The sequence below is a fragment of the Gracilinanus agilis genome, chromosome 2 (genome assembly GCF_016433145.1).
Source record: "Gracilinanus agilis isolate LMUSP501 chromosome 2, AgileGrace, whole genome shotgun sequence".
NCBI classification, from domain to species: Eukaryota; Metazoa; Chordata; class Mammalia; order Didelphimorphia; family Didelphidae; genus Gracilinanus; species Gracilinanus agilis.
The window spans coordinates 278,007,720-278,026,216 of NC_058131.1; the positions used below are offsets into that span (position 1 = coordinate 278,007,720).

The 18,497-nt window shown below is 39.1% G+C and overlaps 2 protein-coding genes across 4 annotated transcripts in view; one reads left to right on the plus strand and one right to left on the minus strand.

Annotated features, from left to right (window-relative positions):
- The first annotated feature begins 3,685 nt into the window (after nucleotides 1-3,685).
- Nucleotides 3,686-12,607, plus strand: SURF4 (surfeit 4). The gene is made up of 5 exons (XM_044663955.1): nucleotides 3,686-4,200; nucleotides 4,916-4,992; nucleotides 5,714-5,757; nucleotides 6,625-6,811; nucleotides 9,678-12,607. The coding sequence occupies exons 1-5, from the start codon at nucleotides 4,095-4,097 to the stop codon at nucleotides 9,942-9,944; spliced, it is 681 nt and encodes a 226-aa protein (XP_044519890.1). The 5' UTR covers nucleotides 3,686-4,094; the 3' UTR covers nucleotides 9,945-12,607.
- Nucleotides 12,608-12,885: 278 nt separating this feature from the next.
- SURF2 (surfeit 2) overlaps nucleotides 12,886-18,497 on the minus strand; it is an 8,356-nt gene continuing 2,744 nt past the window's right edge. Inside the window, exons 3-6 of one of the 3 annotated variants that reach the window (XM_044663954.1) lie at nucleotides 17,892-17,995; nucleotides 16,638-16,814; nucleotides 16,054-16,214; nucleotides 12,886-12,994 (exon numbers count right to left, since the gene is read on the minus strand). In XM_044663954.1, the coding sequence (XP_044519889.1) occupies nucleotides 12,923-12,994; nucleotides 16,054-16,214; nucleotides 16,638-16,814; nucleotides 17,892-17,995 (514 nt within the window). In that variant the 3' untranslated portion in view covers nucleotides 12,886-12,922. Of the gene's footprint in view, nucleotides 12,998-15,573; nucleotides 16,215-16,637; nucleotides 16,815-17,891; nucleotides 17,996-18,497 lie in introns of those variants that run through there. The other 2 variants (XM_044663953.1, XM_044663952.1) reach the window with 2 other exon arrangements.

Sequence of the window (18,497 nt, forward strand, 5' to 3'; positions counted from 1 at the left end):
ATATGCTCATGGTAAGTTTGAGTGTCAGTAACTGGCCTTGCTCAACTTTCTTTAGCTATTAGCTTACACTGCCATCATTGAATGATTCGATGGCTGGATCTGGGACTCCCCTTTGGCCAGTAAATTACTCTAATTTAAGATACCCTGATTGAGAAACTATTCCCAAAGCAAAGAGTGAATACTCAGTGAATTGATAATCTTGACAATGAGAATATTTCATTGGGGGGTTTGACCTGCAAATCATCCACACCTTTTCATCGCATATGATTCTTGTTCACATCCTCCCTTAAGCACAGTGCCTGGTAGGTGCTTATTAAATGTTTATTGACTGACTGACATAAATATCTAACCAATGTACTGGAGGACTTTTAAATCCTTATAGCCTTTTGATATTCTGTGGATACTGAAGTTATCTGTCTTTTGACACATGACTGGCCAATCTCCTGGGTGATAACTTTTCCCCTCTTACTTTTTACATGCAATTCACCATTAGCAATATACTGCAACCAACTTGGGCCTACCATTGTCTTTGGGTCACCTGGGATTTTGGTTCTTTGGAGACTGAAGAGTTCCATAATTTGTAGTCAAATAGCATCATCATCATGTTTGCCATTAATGATTAATTCTTTATCCCCAGCCACCTGTAAAACAAAAGATAAAGCATAGAATTTAAAAAAAAATGGTTCCATCTTTTATAAAATAAACTTCAAATGTCTGTTCAGAACAGGAAGAGAACTTAATGGTGTGAATTTATGTGTAGCCTAACTTAAACTGTCCCTAAATCTTAGACTTTTATCAGAATGTTAGAATTAAAAGAGTACTTAGAGATTAACTAGCTCAGCTCTGATACTGGAAGGATCTGATAAGGAAAATGGGCAGAAGTGACTTCCTCAAAATTTCACAGCCAGTTAGTATCAGAGTTGGATTTAGAATCTACTTTCTTACCCAATGTTCTTTTACCACAGCCTCTTCCCCCCCCCCCCCCCCAGCTTGTTTACTCTAGGAACTCATAGTAGCCTAGTAGCCTTTATCAGTGTTTATCTCTAAGAGTATGATCACCTTTTTGTTTATTTGGGTTTGTGAGATTTTTTTATTTTTCATTTTTCTAAGAGAAGAAAGGTTAGATTTTTTTTAATACTCCATATCTTTGCATGAAGGAAAGGGCTATGTCCAGCTTCTACCTTAATGCCCTTGACCTAAACATCCAAGTTATTATTTTGAACAAGCATTTTTTCTCTTATTGATGCATTTTTTCACATTAGTCATTTCTCAGTATCTTTCTTTGTAACAAAGCAAAACGATTCAGCAAAACTGATAAGTAACCAGGCCTGACAATGTATACAGCAGTTTGTATTTGTAATCCCTCAGACTTCTACCAAGAAAAGTGTTGAATCATCTGTTCTCCACAGCCAAAATTGGTCATTAATTAATCTGAATGTGGTTGCCTTTTTAAATTTTTTTTTATTTCCATCATTGTTAAGAGACTCATATTGAGGCAAAGCAGAGAGAAATCAAGGAAGCCAGCCTTCCTGCCTATAAGAGTATTGGGAATTATGTTGTTTGCTGTATTAGAAGAGATTCCCTTCAGCAAGCAAAGGGCTGTCTGGATTATAAACCTTTACCCGTTTACTGAATAGGCAAACAACTCTTAAGCCCAGGTAGATGTGTAAACATGTTAGTAGTAGACAAATATAGTATGTAATCAAGTCAAAACATCTTTTATAATTATGTTTTCAAGGATTGGATAAAAGCCTCTTAACTTGTGGGTCTGAACTGTATTTTATGCCTTTGCCCTTTAGAAATGTCAGATTTTTATTATTATTCCTAAATTATTTGTGAGCCCTCCTGTTAAGATTTTCCCAGTATATCTTTCTTTTTAAGAGAAAATAAGTTTTATTTTGTTTTACAACTTTAAGGCAACTAGCTAGCTTCATGAACCATATGCTTGTTACTTCTTAATTCAGTATAAAGGTCATTAATACTAAAAAGGGAGCTTGTAACCCCCTCCCCACCCACATGCCCAACCTGTTAAGCTGTTTATATTCTCCCTGGATTGTAGCTGATCCAGGCTGTTGCTGAGCGTTTGAAAAGTGTTTAGGGCATTAGATGGAAACTATAAAATGTGTATAGTTTCAAATGTTCTCATACCTCTTGCTCAGTCTGGTCTTAGGTTTTGTGGGGTATTTATAAAATGAATATATTACAAAGGCAGTTTAGAATCAATAGGTTATTAGCCTCTGGTTATATTCTATGATGTCTTTTTTCCTTCTCTTTTAAAAACGGCATAATGTGGTTATGGAGCATATATTACAAAAACTCCTATAAGAGCTTAACTTAGTGTCTCAAACTTTTAGGTGCAGGATGTAGTAATTGGGAGGGAAGTTGACTGGCAGTGCCTCTGTTCCCTACTACTTCTACTTTCTCATCTCTCTTACCCATTTTCCTTCTACAACAGTGAGAAAGTCTCCAATGGCTTCTTTTGTGGTAGAGGGGGAAGCTTATCTGTAGTATGGATTATGAAAGAAGTTACCACTTGACTGGTTGTTAAAGCTGAATTAGATACTCATTAAGAGAGGCTCCGTTGTATTTCTGTTTGAAGCTTCCGAGAAATTTATTTAGCTTGAAATTTAGGAAGTCACATAAAAAGAGCCCCTCTTCCCATAGTTCCTACTATTTAAGCAGTGGTTTTTCTCCTGGAAAAGAATACTCAAGTTGTTTACAGGTACCCATCCTTTAGACTTAAACCACCTGGCTCATCCATTATGTTGTTTTCTAACAAAACACTCATGTAGGTGGTTATCCCGAAAAATCTCTTTCTTCTGAATGTTTCTTGTGTTAGATGTTTCCCTCTATACCCCCATCCTCTCTTTGATTTGGACCTTGAACATGACTAGTAAGAGAAGTGTGTTTGTTGTACATAATGATAGCTTTGCATGACATTTTATAGTGTGTATGTGCCTCATCCCAAATGCTCATGTAAGCATGGAACCAAAAGCAGTTATAACCGTATTTGGCACCTGCAATTTATTTCACTAATTTTGCATTTTGTTCTTGCTGTTAGCATCCTCCTATCCTATTTGATTTAAAAAAAAAAAAAGCTTTCTCTGATGTATGATATAGTCAGAGCAGGGTATTATATAGGTGACTTTGTTTTATTATAACATTCCTAGTTATTAAACATCATGTATGGAGCCCTCTCCAAAGTTTCAGGTAGATGACCCAAAATTACCTACACAGTTCCTTTTAGCTTCAGATCTTTTAGAAATATCTATCCTGATTAACAGATCACAGTCTGATGATTTTTGATGCCTGGTTTTTGTCATTGTTGCACTTGAGATTTGGAAGCGAGCAAATTATTCTATCAGAATTTCTGGTAGACTCAACCAGTGATCCTGGCTATGGCCTCAGTTCATCCCCATTCAGCTTCTTGAGAGTAAGAAACTATATTGTGCAGAGGGCAGAATAATAACAGTGACATTGGATGCATTTCTTTGTACAAGTGAAGCTGTGCCTCTTCTTGTGTTATAGACATACAGTTGTAGTTTTTTCAGCACCACCACGACTTGAGATGGGAGGCCCTGGCTTTAAAATACTTCCTAGCTATGTGACCTTGGGCAAGACACTTAATACCAATTGCCTTGCCCTTACTGATCTTCTGCCTTGGAACCAATACACAATAATCAATTCTAAAACAGAAGGTAAGAGTTAAAAAAAAAAAAAGACATGGGAAAGTCTTTCATCACATGGATCTTGGAGGTCTTGCTTCAGCTCTGTATTTATTGTACAGTCATTTATTTCCATTGATATATAGATAGTTAGACTTTTACAGAAAGGCTCACTAAAATAATAACTAACTGTTGGAATGCTTTGAAAATGACAGCTATGAAGAAACTAACAAGGAAAGCAGCAGATGAAAGCTCATCCAGGAGTTGCATGACTTTGACTGACAGTTTGGGGTTCCTAGTTTCTCTGTTACTAGTCTTTTATTGTCCTGATTTTTATTGTCTCAATAGTTTCTCCGAGTCACGAAGCAGTACCTCCCTCATGTGGCAAGACTGTGTCTTATTAGCACCTTCCTGGAAGATGGCATCCGTATGTGGTTCCAGTGGAGTGAACAGAGAGACTATATTGATGCTACCTGGAACTGTGGCTACATCCTTGCCTCCATCTTTGTGTTCTTAAACTTGCTTGGGCAATTGAGTAAGTGACTGTAGAAAGATCTCAGGTTTTATACTTGGTTGTCTAGCTAATGAGGTTAGTGGGGGAAAGAAGGTGTTGCTGTTCTCTCATTTATACTAGAACTTCAAAGTGGTTGGGAGGCAGAGATCACACTAAGTTCCTGAGATTTTATTAGAGACTTTTTCTCTATAAAATTCCTTCATTATTAGCAAACATCTAAATGCCTGTGTTGAAACTGTAGAAAATACAAAAGAAAACTTAGGCCAAGGCCCAGCTCTAGGTGGAACTTAGCCTTGTTGCATAGACCAGATGCTAGCCATTTAAGATAGTATGTAATTAATTTTAAAAAAATAAGAAGTACATTATATTATAGGGGTTTAACTATTGGATGCGTTTGGGTAAAGAAGTAAAGAAATTTATTATGGAGGAAGGTAAAGTTCTTTATAGGGAATTAGTTGGTTGTATGTATTACTAGAGAATTGATTTTTTAAAATGATTTATTGTAAGCCTACATGTGTTTCCCACTTGGACCAGCATACTCAATAACTAAGATCCTACAAACTTGTCCTTGGTACTATTTTATTTTTACAGTTCTAAAAGTTCTGAGCAGTTTTTTACTTGGGAAGTATCTTTATGCTATAATTATTAATAAGTAGAAATTACAGTAGCTCTTGAAAACATTGGTTACTTATTCTCCTATTAGTCATTAATTCTTACCTCCCATCCTACTTCTTAGCTGGCTGTATCTTGGTATTGAGCAGAAACTTTGTACAGTATGCCTGCTTTGGACTCTTTGGAATTATAGCATTACAGGTAAGTTGGAATCTTTACCTTCTTCTTTCTATGGTCAGTAGGGCTTTTTGAAAAGCTATTTTTGGTGTCTGGATATCACTTACCCACTTAACCTTACTCTCTGAAGATGTTTAAGATTTTTCTAGAAACAACATTAAAAGAACCCAGTTAGCTATCTTGAATTCTTTCTTTTAAAATATTTCTTAAGGGACAGCTAGGTGGCTTAGTGAACAGAGAGTTGGAAGGACCCAAGTTTAAATCTGGCCTCACACATTTCCTAGTTATGTCAGCCCTGAGCAAATTGTTTAACTCCAGTTGCCTACCTTTAACACTCGTCTGCCTTGGAACCAATAGTTAGTTTTGATTCTAAGACAGAAGGTAAGAGTTAAATATATATTATCAAATTTCTGGGTACCCAGTATTATATCAGACAATTTTTTCTTTATTCATTTTGCTTAATTTCAGCAATCTCATAGATAATATTTGAGGTGAATTTATAGGAGAAATTTTCTTGATCTTTAACTGCATAGAGAATACTTGTTCAACATGTAGTGACACTATATATCACCAGAGCTGATGTGCAATTATATCTTTAAGTCAAAGCATGGCAATTTTAGGCATCCTCTGTATTCTGTTAAGCAACTTCTAGTATCTTGAAAAGTAATTTGAAAAATTATTTCTTCTGGGGTGATAGACAAGAGTTTGAGAATTCTGACACTAATACTTTGTTTTTCCTCAACAGACGATCGCATACAGCATTTTATGGGATCTCAAATTTTTGATGAGGTATGTTCATTGTGATTGTTAAGCAAGAGTTGGTTGCTTTTTTGGTGTCCCTAGGGTCAGGCACATAGGAGCTTAGAGTGAAATGGTAAGAGCAAACTCCCTTTCGTAAGACAGACAGGTTCATAAATGTTTGACTTAATCTCATCAGTGTGACTTAGACAAGGCTTCTAAAGAGACCCAGGCAAAACCATGTCGATGCCAGAATGTTAGAGCTAGACAGGACTTAAAGCATCACTTACTTTAGTTCCTCTAGCTTTGTAAGTGGAAGCTAAGGTTTCAAAGAAATGTGTCCTTCTGGATCCCTCAGGGAATTCATAGCAAAATTCAGAGTAGATCCCAGGTGCTTTATTTCTGTGCTCTTTCTGTCCTTTGCAGACCTATCAGTCGAATGCCATTGTTTGCCAAAGAGGGCAGTGTTATGCCTAGGATGGGGTAGCTTGTAGGGACTATTGGTTATACTTTAGCTTTGATGTTTTGTTTGTCTGCAAGCACATAGGGAAGAATGAAGAATTTATTAAATAACAATATAGTCTTATTTGATGCTCATAACAACTCTTTTGAGGCAGAATCATTATCCCCATTGATCGTTGAGAAAATTGGAACACAGGTTAAGTGGCTTGCTCAGGTCACATGACTTGTAAGTGTCTGAGGCCAGATATGAACTCAGGTCTTTCTGACAGCAGATCCAGTGTTTTTTGCTACCTACTAAGAGAGGCAAAGAAAAGAAAAAGAGGTACAGTCCCATAATTGATTTTAAGAGATTTCCCTTTTAACTTAGTGTTAGTTTACTTTTTTTCAAGGTGCATTGAGTTTTGATTTTTGGCAAATAGTTTTTTATATTTTTGTTTCCACTCCTTTGCTCTCCAGGAATCTGGCCCTAGGAGGAGGATTGCTGCTACTCTTGGCTGAGTCCCGTTCTGAAGGGAAGAGCATGTTTGCAGGAGTCCCAACCATGCGAGAAAGCTCACCCAAACAGTACATGCAGCTTGGTGGGAGGGTACTGCTGGTCCTGATGTTCATGACCCTTCTTCACTTTGATGCCAGCTTCTTTTCTGTAAGTTTTTAATCTCAAAAACAATCTGCTTATATTCTTCCAATAGATTATCATCAGTTTCTTGGTAGCATCTTAATATTTTGATCCTGATTTACTTTCTGGGGTACAAAGTGTTAGATGGGGTTTACCTTGGGTACATTGTCTTTCTCAACTATGGATGAGTTAATAAAACAGATGTTACAGTTTCTAAGCCCATAAAGAACTTATACCTACACTTAGATTTGAGCACTTTGTGCTGCTAGTGGACTGCCTTTCCAGGAGAAGCAACGTGAAGCATTTGCCTTGTCTTTAGAATTAATTCTTCTAGGGATTCGTATATTTTTTAAATGAGGAGGCAGGGAGGAATCCACATAAATTAGGCAAATATCAGTATACCCCTAATTTTTTTGTGAGGAGGTTATATCTACTTTTCATTTATATGAAGACTGTAAATAATGAGGGAAGTTGGATAGGGTTAGAGAAGTCTCCCACTAGAAAGAGGGGAGTTTCACCATATTCTTGATAGACATTCAAGTAAACTTTTTTGTTATGTAAGTGGAGGCAAGTTGTAATAATAACCAGTTTGTCTATTACGAGACTGTGCTAATAATTGAACAAATATAGGGTTTATATCAGATACTGAGCTTACAAACAAGTGAATTATAGCACAAACAAAAGTAATGTGTATTAGAGAGATATATAAAGTGTTGAGTGATATCTGACTTCTTGCTGCTCAGGGCAATTCAGGGAGGTTTCACAGAAGTGGTATTTTGAATTTGCCTTTTTTAAAATTTTAATAAATTTCCACATAAGTTTTCTGAAGTTATATGATCCATACTGTCTCTCTCCCTTCTTCCTTCTCCATTCCTGCAGCTGACAAGCAATTCCATCTGGATTATGCATATATTATCATGTAAAACATATTTCCATATTATTTCATTTTTGTAAGCGAATATTCTTGTAAAATGAAAGGATGGGTAACAGTACAATTCTGAGGGACTTATGACAAAGAATGCTTTCCACCTCCAGAAAAAGAATTGTTGAAGTCAGAATGCAGATCAAAGCACGTGATTTTTCACTTTAGTTTATTTGGAGTTTTGGTTTGATATGATTATTCAATTACAGAAGTGAATATGGAAATATGTTTTGCTTGATATACATATATAACCCAGAAACAAATTGCTTGCCAGCCTTAGGAGGGGGAAGGGAGGGAGACAATTTGGATCACATAACTTCGGAAAACTTTAAGTGGAAATTTGTTGTTACATGTAATTGGTAAAGGACCGGTAAAAAAACAAAAAAACAACAAAAAAAACAAAACTAGGGAAGATCATGCATTCTATTTGTGGGAATCATGAGCAAGGACATTGGAGGTATAGGGCACATTTTAGGGAACAGAGTAGATCAATTTGGCTAGAATAATATGGGATAAGATTGATGGGATAAGACTGGAAGAGTAAAGTTGCATCATTGTGATGGGTCTTGAATATTAAGGACTTTGGATTTTACTTGGGAGGCAGGCAGTGAGGATTCAAAGTTTGAGCAGAGGAGTGACAAGAATAAGTCTGTGTTAGAAAGATTATTCTGAAGGACAGACTGGCCTAAGGAAAGTGTTGCAGCAGGAAGATGTGGTAGGCTGTTGTTCTTGGAAACAAAGGCTTGAGCTAAAATGTTAACAGTGAGAATAGGAAGCCACTGGCAGGTGAAGGGTGCAATATTGCAGAAAAGTAGAATTTGTAGGACTTGATAGTTAAATAGACAGGGAAGTCAGAGAGAAGTCAAAGATCAACCTGAAGGTGTAAGCTTGGGAGACATTAGAAGAGAAGAAAAATGACAATTGGTTTCAAACATGTTAAATCAGTGAGATTTTGTAGGCACAAGATAGCAGGAGGAGCAGGTGTGAGGTTCAGGGATGTTAGGGCTAGAGAAAGATATAGGAGTCATTGAATGCAGGTGATTAAGATTGCCACAGGTGAAAGAATAGAGTGTCAGTGGATTTCTGATTATAGCCAAGTGGAAAGGTCAGGAGGAGCCATTGAAAGAAATAAAAAAGTAATTGGAGAGATAATAGGAGAACTAAGGTAGTGCAGTGAATCCAAGAAAGGATAAAATACCTAGTAGGTATAGTCAGCTGGGTCAAAAATAGCATTGATTACTAGACTTGGTGATAAGTAGACCATTCCTTTCGTGAAAAAAACAATCTTGGTGGAGTAGTGGAAATGAAGGCCAGATTGTAATGGATAGAGGTGCCAGTGGGTAGTAGCAAGGATGAAATAAATATTCATATAGTTTAGTTGGGAAGTGGAGAGAGATGTGGAAAAAAAAGAGTAGCTGGGTGGACTTTTGGAATGGTTAAACAGGCTTTTAGATTAGTGAGACCTGAGCATGTTTGTAGGTAGATGGGGAAAAGCCCCATGAATCAGAGACCAAGAAATAGGAGCATGCAACAAAATTCTTGGAGAGGGCAAAAAAGAATGGGATTAAGGGGGCAGGTAGTAGAAGTAGCCTTCATGAAATCTCCTGATGCCTCTAGGAGTTCTTCCCCTCTTGACTCACAGAAGTGTTTGGGTCCTGCTTTTGTTTTCTCTAGTTCATTTATTCTTTAATCTTGAAAGTTTTCATAATGTGTTATATTTAGTAGAAACCTCTTGCTAGATAGCATTAACCAGATTATGTCTGATTATTTCAGCAGGTGATTCTTCCATCTTGACAGGGTATTTAAACCAACTTTAAACCTAACATTACAAACCATCAAGCAAAAGCTAGGTGACCAACTAAGTATATCATAGAGGAGGTTCTTTTTCAGGTATGAGCTGGAACAGAGATAGCATGAGATTCCATTTTTTTTGTATTCATCTTGAATTTTCTTCCTTTTGAACCAAAACAGATTCTTCAGAACATCGTGGGCACAGCTTTGATCATTTTAGTGGCCATTGGTTTCAAAACCAAGCTAGCTGCCTTGACTCTGGTCATTTGGTTGTTTGGTATCAATGTGTATTTCAACGCTTTCTGGACCGTCCCAGTCTATAAGCCAATGCATGACTTCCTCAAGTATGACTTCTTCCAGACCATGTCAGTGATTGGAGGCTTGCTTCTCGTGGTTGCCTTGGGTCCTGGTGGTGTCTCCATGGATGAAAAGAAAAAGGAGTGGTAACAGCCCCCTCCCCATGTCCCTGCCCAGTGAAGATCAGTGGCTATCAAGGACAGTGGATTCAACAAAACTGCCAGCATTTGCATACCTGACTCCCTTCCCCTGGTAAAGGCACAGATGTTTTGAGAACTTTATTTACAGTGACACAGTCTGAAATAGATGGTTAAATCTGCTTTGGAGGCATGCTCAGTCCCAAATTTTAGTTTTTTGGTGTGTTTTTTTTTTTTTTTGAAGGCTGGCCATCCTGAACGGTTAACATATCACTCTTTAGCCAAGGGCTCTTAAAATTCATCTGCATGGGCAGCTTGGCTGAACTTGGCCTTTGTTTTTTGTTGTTTTTTTTTGTAGGGGGGAGGCAAAATGAACCTTCAAGTTGTACTGTGAGCAGATACACAACTGTATCATTCAATGTGGTGGTCTCTGTTTTTTTTTGTTTTGTTTTGTTTACATTTTTAGCTAGAAGTACTAAATGATTTGAGATGCCCTGGCCCAAACATTACATTATCTTAAAACTTCCTCTAATGTCGTTCTTCACATTTTTGTAGGAAAAATGATTTAAAGTAAGTTTAAAGGAAAAAACCAAACCCAAAGAAATACAGTATTAACACTCTACTAGAACTCTCACAGTGGGGCCCATTAAGTAGTCATATAAAGAATAGCAAGAAGACACATCAGCACTTGGGACTGGTATAAGTTTCATACAGGCAGTGTTTCCCCCACATCACTTAAAGTTGCACTGACTTAGCTTTAATGGTTTAAGATAGGGAAGGAAAGCCTGCTGAAGACTTTGTTTTAGGTACTGACTGCAATAAGGCATCGTGGCCTTTTTGAGTGTAAGAGCAGGGTAGTTATCCCCATGGGTTCAGATAGTGACTTAAGCCTTGTTCAGACATTTAACACAGTAGGCTATGGTTGCTGTTGAAGCATGGCATCCCAGGTAGGATGAGAATGGCTTCTTCTAAAGGCTTCATCTTCGCACTATTTGGGGGTGGGGGAAAAGTTAGGCTTTCAAACCAGTGCCTCCCATTCTTTTCTCACAGAGCAAGACCCTAGCTTACTGTGAAACCCTATTTAGGGTTCTGAATGGGTTATTGCAACACTCATCATCACTTTTCCTTTTGGTAAGGGATTGTCCCCAGGCTATGGCCAGGAACTGGGTTTTATCCCAGGGTCTACCATTTCAGAAGGAGGCTGTTGCTTCGATTTTTGATTTTTTTTTTTTGCTACACTGTACACAGCCAAATTGAATTTTTTTTAAAAAGTGTGATGCCTTACTGATTTGATCTTCATCCTGTATTTAAAGTTCTAACATTGCCTTATGCTATGTTTCTTTGGGGGTGGGGTGGGATGTATTGGTTGTTGCAATCCTATATTTAAGCGTCCCTGTGTTTTATATTGTAATGTAAAGCTACAGAGTGATAGTTAAAACCTCTCCTGCAGTGCCTCCCTACTCCTTAGAGCCTTCCTGTGCAGCCAAATCTGTGTTACTCTGGTGGTGGCAGTGAGCTAAGTGGCTCCTTTTTGATTGGGGGGGGGGGGGAGATAGTTAATACTGGAAATTTAGTTCTTACTTGGCATTTTCCAGGATCACATCTGGAACTTTTTTCCAATAGTAGTTCCTTTCCTTCGGCAAGCCCTTCCCTGTGATACAGATGTGTAAGGCAGGACTATCAACATAACCATCTTTGGGCAAGGAGTCCTGGGCCTACTTTGTTGTTAATGCCCTTCCCTTCTGCTTATTAATAAGACTGTCTGAGACTTGAAAATTGCAAAGGATGAAGAATGGAATCTTTTTCTGATTACCTGTACCTAAAGGGAAGGGGTGGAATTTCTGCTTGCTATCATTTCTCTTAGTATTATACCAAGCTCACTGAGGTTTGCCTATCCTGACACAGAACTCTCCTGTTTAGCCTCTCATTGCACACCAGGCCCACAGTAGACCTGGGAGGACTTTGCCCCTACTAGGCCAATTAGCAAACTATTGACCTCCTATTTCCTCAAGTATTTGTAAGATTAAACTAAATAAGTTCAATATTCTCTTGATTAATTATTGAGATACTCATATTAAAGAAAGGGTGGTTTGTAAAAGTGTTTTAGCCAAAAAAAGGCTATTTTTTGGTTGCAGGTCCCATTCATTCCCCCCCTTACTAATGCCATATAGCAAACCCATCAACTGCTACTTACAAGTTAACATTTTTCTTTGTAGGCAACATCTTTGCCAAGGCAACCTGTTCTCAGCCCTGCTCTTCTGCAGGCTGGCTTTTCTTTTACTGTTTGAGAAGTGGGAGTAACTTGAGCACCTGAAACAGTGCTGACATCAGTGATCTTTTCCATGATTGAAGTGTCCCCTTTGGCTTTGCTGCTTCTCTTTTCCACCCTGTGATTTTAGTGGTCCAGTGCCTGGGGCAGGGACAGAAACTTGTATTTACCAACAATTGGCTTTGGCAAAAGTGTTTAAATATATTTTTTTTTTTGCTTCATGTGGGAAAGAATAGGTATAAATCTCATTTTATGCTGTATTTTATATCTTAGTTGTATTTGAAAATGTTTTGATTTTTGGAAACAAATATCAAAATAAAATAATGGCATTTGTTGTATCTAGTGTGACCACATAGTCAATGGAATGTCCAAACTAAGATGAGGAAATAAATGTGAGGCCAAAGAGACAACAGCTGTGATGATTACCACATGGGCTGCTTGAAGACAATGGCACATTGTAGTTAATTTTCATGTGGATCCATTCATCTGTATCTCAGCCTTAGTTACAAGGCCCCTGGGAATTATCACTTACTTGGAGATTGAGGTGTAGAGGTGTAATGAGACCAGTAACCATGTGAGAACACTAACATAACCACCACTCTACAAGTAGCTGGAAATGGGCAGAAAGAGGGCATGGATCAAAAGCTCCCCTCCCTTTTTCCATTGGCCTTCAAGATGGTACTACTTAGTTCATCAACTTTATTATTTCAACTGTACAAAAGTTATTTTGTTTCTGATCCTCTTTTGAAGCGTTTGGGTTTTCGGTGATGATTCTTGAACTTCACTGAAGCAGACTGCTGTGATAGAAACACAAATAATCAAAAATCAATGCCAACTTTGAAATTGACTGAATTTTCTATTCATAAGACAAAAGGAAGGTAATTGGATCCAGGGGCCAAACTGAGCTTTGTCCTTCATTTCCCCTTAAGGTAATGGAGTCATAGGATACTAAATTTAGAAGTCATCTTCTTTTTAACTCCCTCTCTTTTCTACAGATGAGAAAACTTAGGAAGGCCCATAATTTAATGCTACCTCCACCCCCACCTATGGCCTTCCTTGACTTCTTGATAATTGTGTCTCACCCCCAATGTTACCTTACATTTAGTTGATTTAGTCAATTTTCTTGGTAAAGATACTGGAATACTTTGCCATTTCCTTCTCTAGCACATACCCATCTTACAGATGAGGAACTAAGGCAAAAGAGAAGTGACATGACTCACCCGGGGTCACATAACTTAAGAAGTTTCTAAGCCCAGATTTGAACTCTGATTTTCCCGGCTCTGTCCTGCACCACCTAGCTGCCCTAGTTAAGCCTAACAATGTAGGCATATAACACTGGTGTTGCTCCATGAGCTACAAATTGATAAAAGAGCAGAGCTAAAATCACATTCTCACTCCAAATCTGCTAGTTACAATGCCTATCCATGACTCCTTTCCAGCTGCTGGCTTAGACTTGAGCCCTTGTAACATTCTAAAATGGCAACATTTTATTTACAAAAAGCTTTTGCTAAAGCAATCCCATTCTATCCCAACTTCTTCAAGTAGACTGTCTCCTCTATTGTCTTGACTCTTTCTCTTTCTCTTCATCCTATCTACTGGATGCATTCCCACTGCCTATTAACATGCCCATCTCTCCCCCATCTCAAAAGCCCCAAACTTGTATCTTTCCTCCCTTTCAAAGCTAAACCCCTTTACTTCCTCTCCTCTCAAGTCTGGATTCTTGACCTCATCATCCCACTAAAACTGCTTTCTCCAAAAGTTACCAAGGATTTCTTAGAATTGACAAATCTAACACCCTTTTCTCAATCCTCATCCTTCTTGACTTTTCTGCAGTCTCTATTACCTTCTTAATACTTCTTTGCTCTTTAAGTTTCCTGATACTATTGTCCTAACTGTCCTTCCAATTATGTGAAGGTTTCTTCGCAGTCTCCTTTGTCTTCAGGCAGGTTATGTCTGCTAATTGCCATGGGTGTCAAAAATTTTGTCCTGGGCGGCACAGTGGATTGAGAGCCAGGCCCAGAGATGGGAGGTCCTGGGTTCAAATCTTGATTCAGACACATCCTAGCTGTGTGACCCTGGGCAAGTCACTTGATCCCCACTGCCTAGCCCTTACCACTCTTCTGCCTTAGAACAAATACACAGTCTTGATCCTAAGATGGAAGGTAAGGGTTTAAAAAAAAATTTTTTTTTCCTGGACCTATTCTCTCTGTATTCTCACTTGTTGATCTCAGTTCTCATTAATTTAATTATCTTTATACTCATAATTATCAAATCTTATCTAGTTCTAACCTCTGCTGATTTCAGGTCTCACATTTCTAAATGCTTCACAGACATCTCGAACTAGATATTCTGTAGACCTGTTAAACTCAATATGCTTATAACTGAACTAAACTCTTCTCACTTCCAAACTTCCCCATTATCTTTGAACCCCAAGGCCACCTGTCTCTAGGTTTCTGTTACTTAAAGAAAAAACAAAAACAACAAACAACCCTTATCTTCCATCTTAGAATCAATGCTGTGCATTGGTTCCAAGGAAGAAAAGCAGTAAGGGCTAGGCAATAGGGGTCAAATGGCTTGTCCAGGGTCACACAGCTAGGAAGTGTCTGAGGCCAGATTTGAACCCAGGACCTCCCATCTCTAGGCCTGGCTCTCAAACAACTAAGCCATACAGCTGCCCCTTTTTCTGTTACTTCTGAAAGCATCACTAACTTCTTCCAAGTCCCTCAGGCTCAACCTAAGTGTCATCCTCCATTCCTCATACTTGCCTCCTGCATCTTTAATCAGCTGCAAAGACAGGCCAATTTTAAATATACTTCCTTCTCTACTATGATCTGCTATTACCAAAATGTAGGCCTTTATCTCTAACTACTGCAATAGCCTTTGGTTGGTTTCCCTGCTTCATCGATCTCCACTCCCCTCCAGGCCATCCTCCATTTAGCCACCAAGAGATTTTCCTAAAGCACAGGTCTGATGTCACTCCTCTTATACTCAATAAATTCCAGTAACTCCTCATCACCTTCAGATCAAGTATGAAATCCTATATGGCCTCACTACTATACCACCTGCCCCCCCACCTTGTACTTTGATGCTCTGCCCCTTACCTCCCATACTCTGCAATCTAGTGATGCTGGCTTCTTTGCTCTTCTTAGAATAAGACATTCATTTGCCAACTGTGGGCATTTTCACTGCCTTGTTCCCTAGGCATGGAATACTCTGCCCTCTGTCTTCCTTCTAGTTTCAGTTAAGATTCTACCTTCTTCAGAAAGTCTCCTAAACTCTCTTTAATTCCAATACCTTTCCTTACTGGATTATTTCCTATTTATCCTCTATATAGCTTGCTTGCATGCTAGCTTCTCCATTAGACTGTGAGCTTAAGAAGGAATTATCTTTTGCCTTTCTATCTTTAGCAGTTAGCACATAGTAGGCGCTTAATAAATATTCACTAACTGACAAAAGGGGCAATGGTGTAGTAGTATGGGGAAAGAGCACTGGATTTTGAGTCAGAGGATTTTGATTTGATGCCAGTTATTGGCTGCCTGAGTGACCTTGGACAGTCACTGAACACTCTGGACTTCAATTTTTATGACCATAATATAAGGGGATTGGGCCAGCTGATCTCCTTTCTACTCTAAATCTGTGATTCTAAGATTTTTTCCCACTCTAGTAGTTGAAGATTGGTCCTGTTAAGGGATTAACATACCACCACATAGCTCATTTGTGGCAAAGGTAAACCACTGATTAATTACTCAACTTCAGGTGCAATGGTCTCTATACACTAAGCTTCACTGCCTTCCATTAAGACCAAAACTGCTAATGTACTGATAGTTACTTGCTGTGACAGATGCACTCTCACCTTTGTCCTCTTATTACATATTGGCCTGTCCATCTCCATCTTCTCTCCTCTGCCCACAATACCATTCTCTCTGGAAGGCTGTGTATTGTTGTCTTCAATGTCTAAGTAGCTCCCTGCGACATCTCCATTTTCACCTGGGTTCTTTTCAGAGAACAGCTCAGCTGTAACAACAAGACTCCAATTATATCCTGGGTCAAGACTATTTTGATAAATGTATATGAACCTTGGAGTTAAGAGCTTCCCCACTGGGCTACCAAGCAGGATTTCAGCCCTAAGTGTCAACAGTACCTGCCATACCCTCTGGTGTTTACACTAAGTATCAAACAAAAGATTTGTGGGGATAGAGGGATGGAATATTGATTTTTTTTTAAACCTTGACAGTGGCAAAATAAAAATAAAACCAAAGTGAAGTAAATTACTTCCAAACTGACTTATCACTATGGGAAGGCTGGGGGGTTGCCAAGAGTTGGGCTCACCAGGTAAACATCAAAATCTAAAAGCCAACCCTCAGAACAATGGACATAACAGGGCTAGTTTTAGACATATTAAATGTTAGAAGTGAAAGAAGACTTTGTTCTGCTCACGTGGATATAAGTCAGTCATGCTGTCATCACTCTGGTCTTCTTCATCACTGGATTCAGGTTGCCAGAAATCCTTTTTTCGGGGCTGCTGGTCATTATCAATCAAGTCTTCCCGTTTCCTTCTCTTTTGCAGTAAGCAGGCTGGAACATACTCCACACCCTGCTTCTGACATTCTTCATCTGAGGAAAATAGACCAGCTGAATGCTAGAGAACTCCCAGAATACATTATAACTTACCATTCCCTAGAGACTAAGTGAGCCATGGAGTGCTGCCCTGGCCCTGAGGTTACCTTAAGAAGAGATTTCTAGCCCCCCTGAACTAAAACTGAGTCCAGAAATAGGATCAGTAAACTCAATCTAGCTCTTATGGAGGACAGTTTGTTGTTACTTTTGATCCTCACCTCTCACCTATTGCTGTTTGGTCACATGTGATGGCCAAGTAGAGGTTGCAGGTGGAGATGAAGCAAGTACCCAAGGAGCACGTGAGAAAATGCAGGGCACTGGGAAAATTAAATTTTATTCCACAAATATTAAGTGGCTACTATGTACAAGTCATTGACATGTAAACCTCAAACCTAAGCTACATGGCACATGGCACAGTATGTGTGTGTGTGGGGGGAAAGGAGGAAGGGATCATACTGGCTCCTGGATGCAATGACAGTCAGCCAAGAAGACTGAAGGCCTGTCTGTTCAACAAAGAGAACAGTACCCCACCCTATCTATTAGGATTCAGTGTAGGTTAGCTCCTGATAACTTTGAACCTAGAAAAAAAGTCAGCAGGGGAGCAACCAGGGGTTTTGGGGATAGATGCCAGATAGCCCAATGCAGTCTCCAATCAAAGCCTGGGAGGATAAAGAAATGCTAACAAGTGACAAGCAGGAGCCACAAGTCATCTGGACTTTGATAACTTATTAGAAAGGCATCAAAGCCCAGAATAGCCCACATCAGAAGGAACTAATACAGAGCAGGAGAAAAATGAGCCTTAGAAATGGAATTGAGACCATGCTTCTGTCTTTTAGACTCGCTAACATTATCACTTTGGGCATATCTGGTTGTAGGGGTCTGTTCTGAGGAAATGAGAGATTTGACATGTTCTCCTAAGTCTCTTCCAGGTGTTAATGTTTTAAGGTCTTGCCCCTCTAACTAAGGGCCCCAGCCCCACATAAGTAGCTGTGGAAATGAGTTAGCCAAATGTCACTCCAGAAATCAAAACGTAGAGCATCACACCCTTCACTAGCTCCAACTCCAGCCACTTACATTTGTGCAGTGCCTTTTGGTAGCGCCGGCCCTGGACATGACGTAGGACATGCTCTGGAAGTCTGTTGATATGCCGAAGGGTGAGTTTGCAGAATAGCTGGTGTCTGAAGAGTAGAAAGAATGGAAGTTGGATTACATGTTAATTTTTAAGTTATAGTACTACAGATTTAGAGTCGGATGTGACCTTACAAGTCATCTAGTCTAACTCCATTTTACATATAAGAAATAGAAGGAAGAGAACTTGCTCAAAAATCAAAATTAGTACTGGCCACAAATACTTCCTAGTTGTGTGACCCCAGGCAAGTCATTAACCTCCACTGTCTATCCTTTAGCACTTTTCTGCCTTGGAACCAATACACAGTATTGATTTTATTTATTTTTTAAACCTTTACCTTCCGTCTTGGAATCAATACTATGTATTGTTCCAAGTCAGAAGAGTGGCAAGATTGAGGCAATGAGGGTAAATGACTTGCCCACGGTCACACAGCTGGGAAGTTTTTGAGGCTAGATTTGAACCTAGGACCTCCCATCTCTAGGCCTGGCTCTCAATCCACTGAGATATCCAGCTGCACGCGCCACCGCCCCCCCCTCCTCTCCCCCCCCCCC

Coding starts and splice junctions, on each gene's coding strand:
- SURF4 (XM_044663955.1), top strand. CDS start 4,095: ATGTGGTTCCAGTGGAGTGAACAGAGAGACTATATTGATGCTACCTGG. Junction 4,993..5,713: donor TTGGAATTATAGCATTACAG/GTAAGTTGGAAT, acceptor TTTCCTCAACAG/ACGATCGCATACAGCATTTT. Junction 6,812..9,677: donor TTGATGCCAGCTTCTTTTCT/GTAAGTTTTTAA, acceptor GAACCAAAACAG/ATTCTTCAGAACATCGTGGG.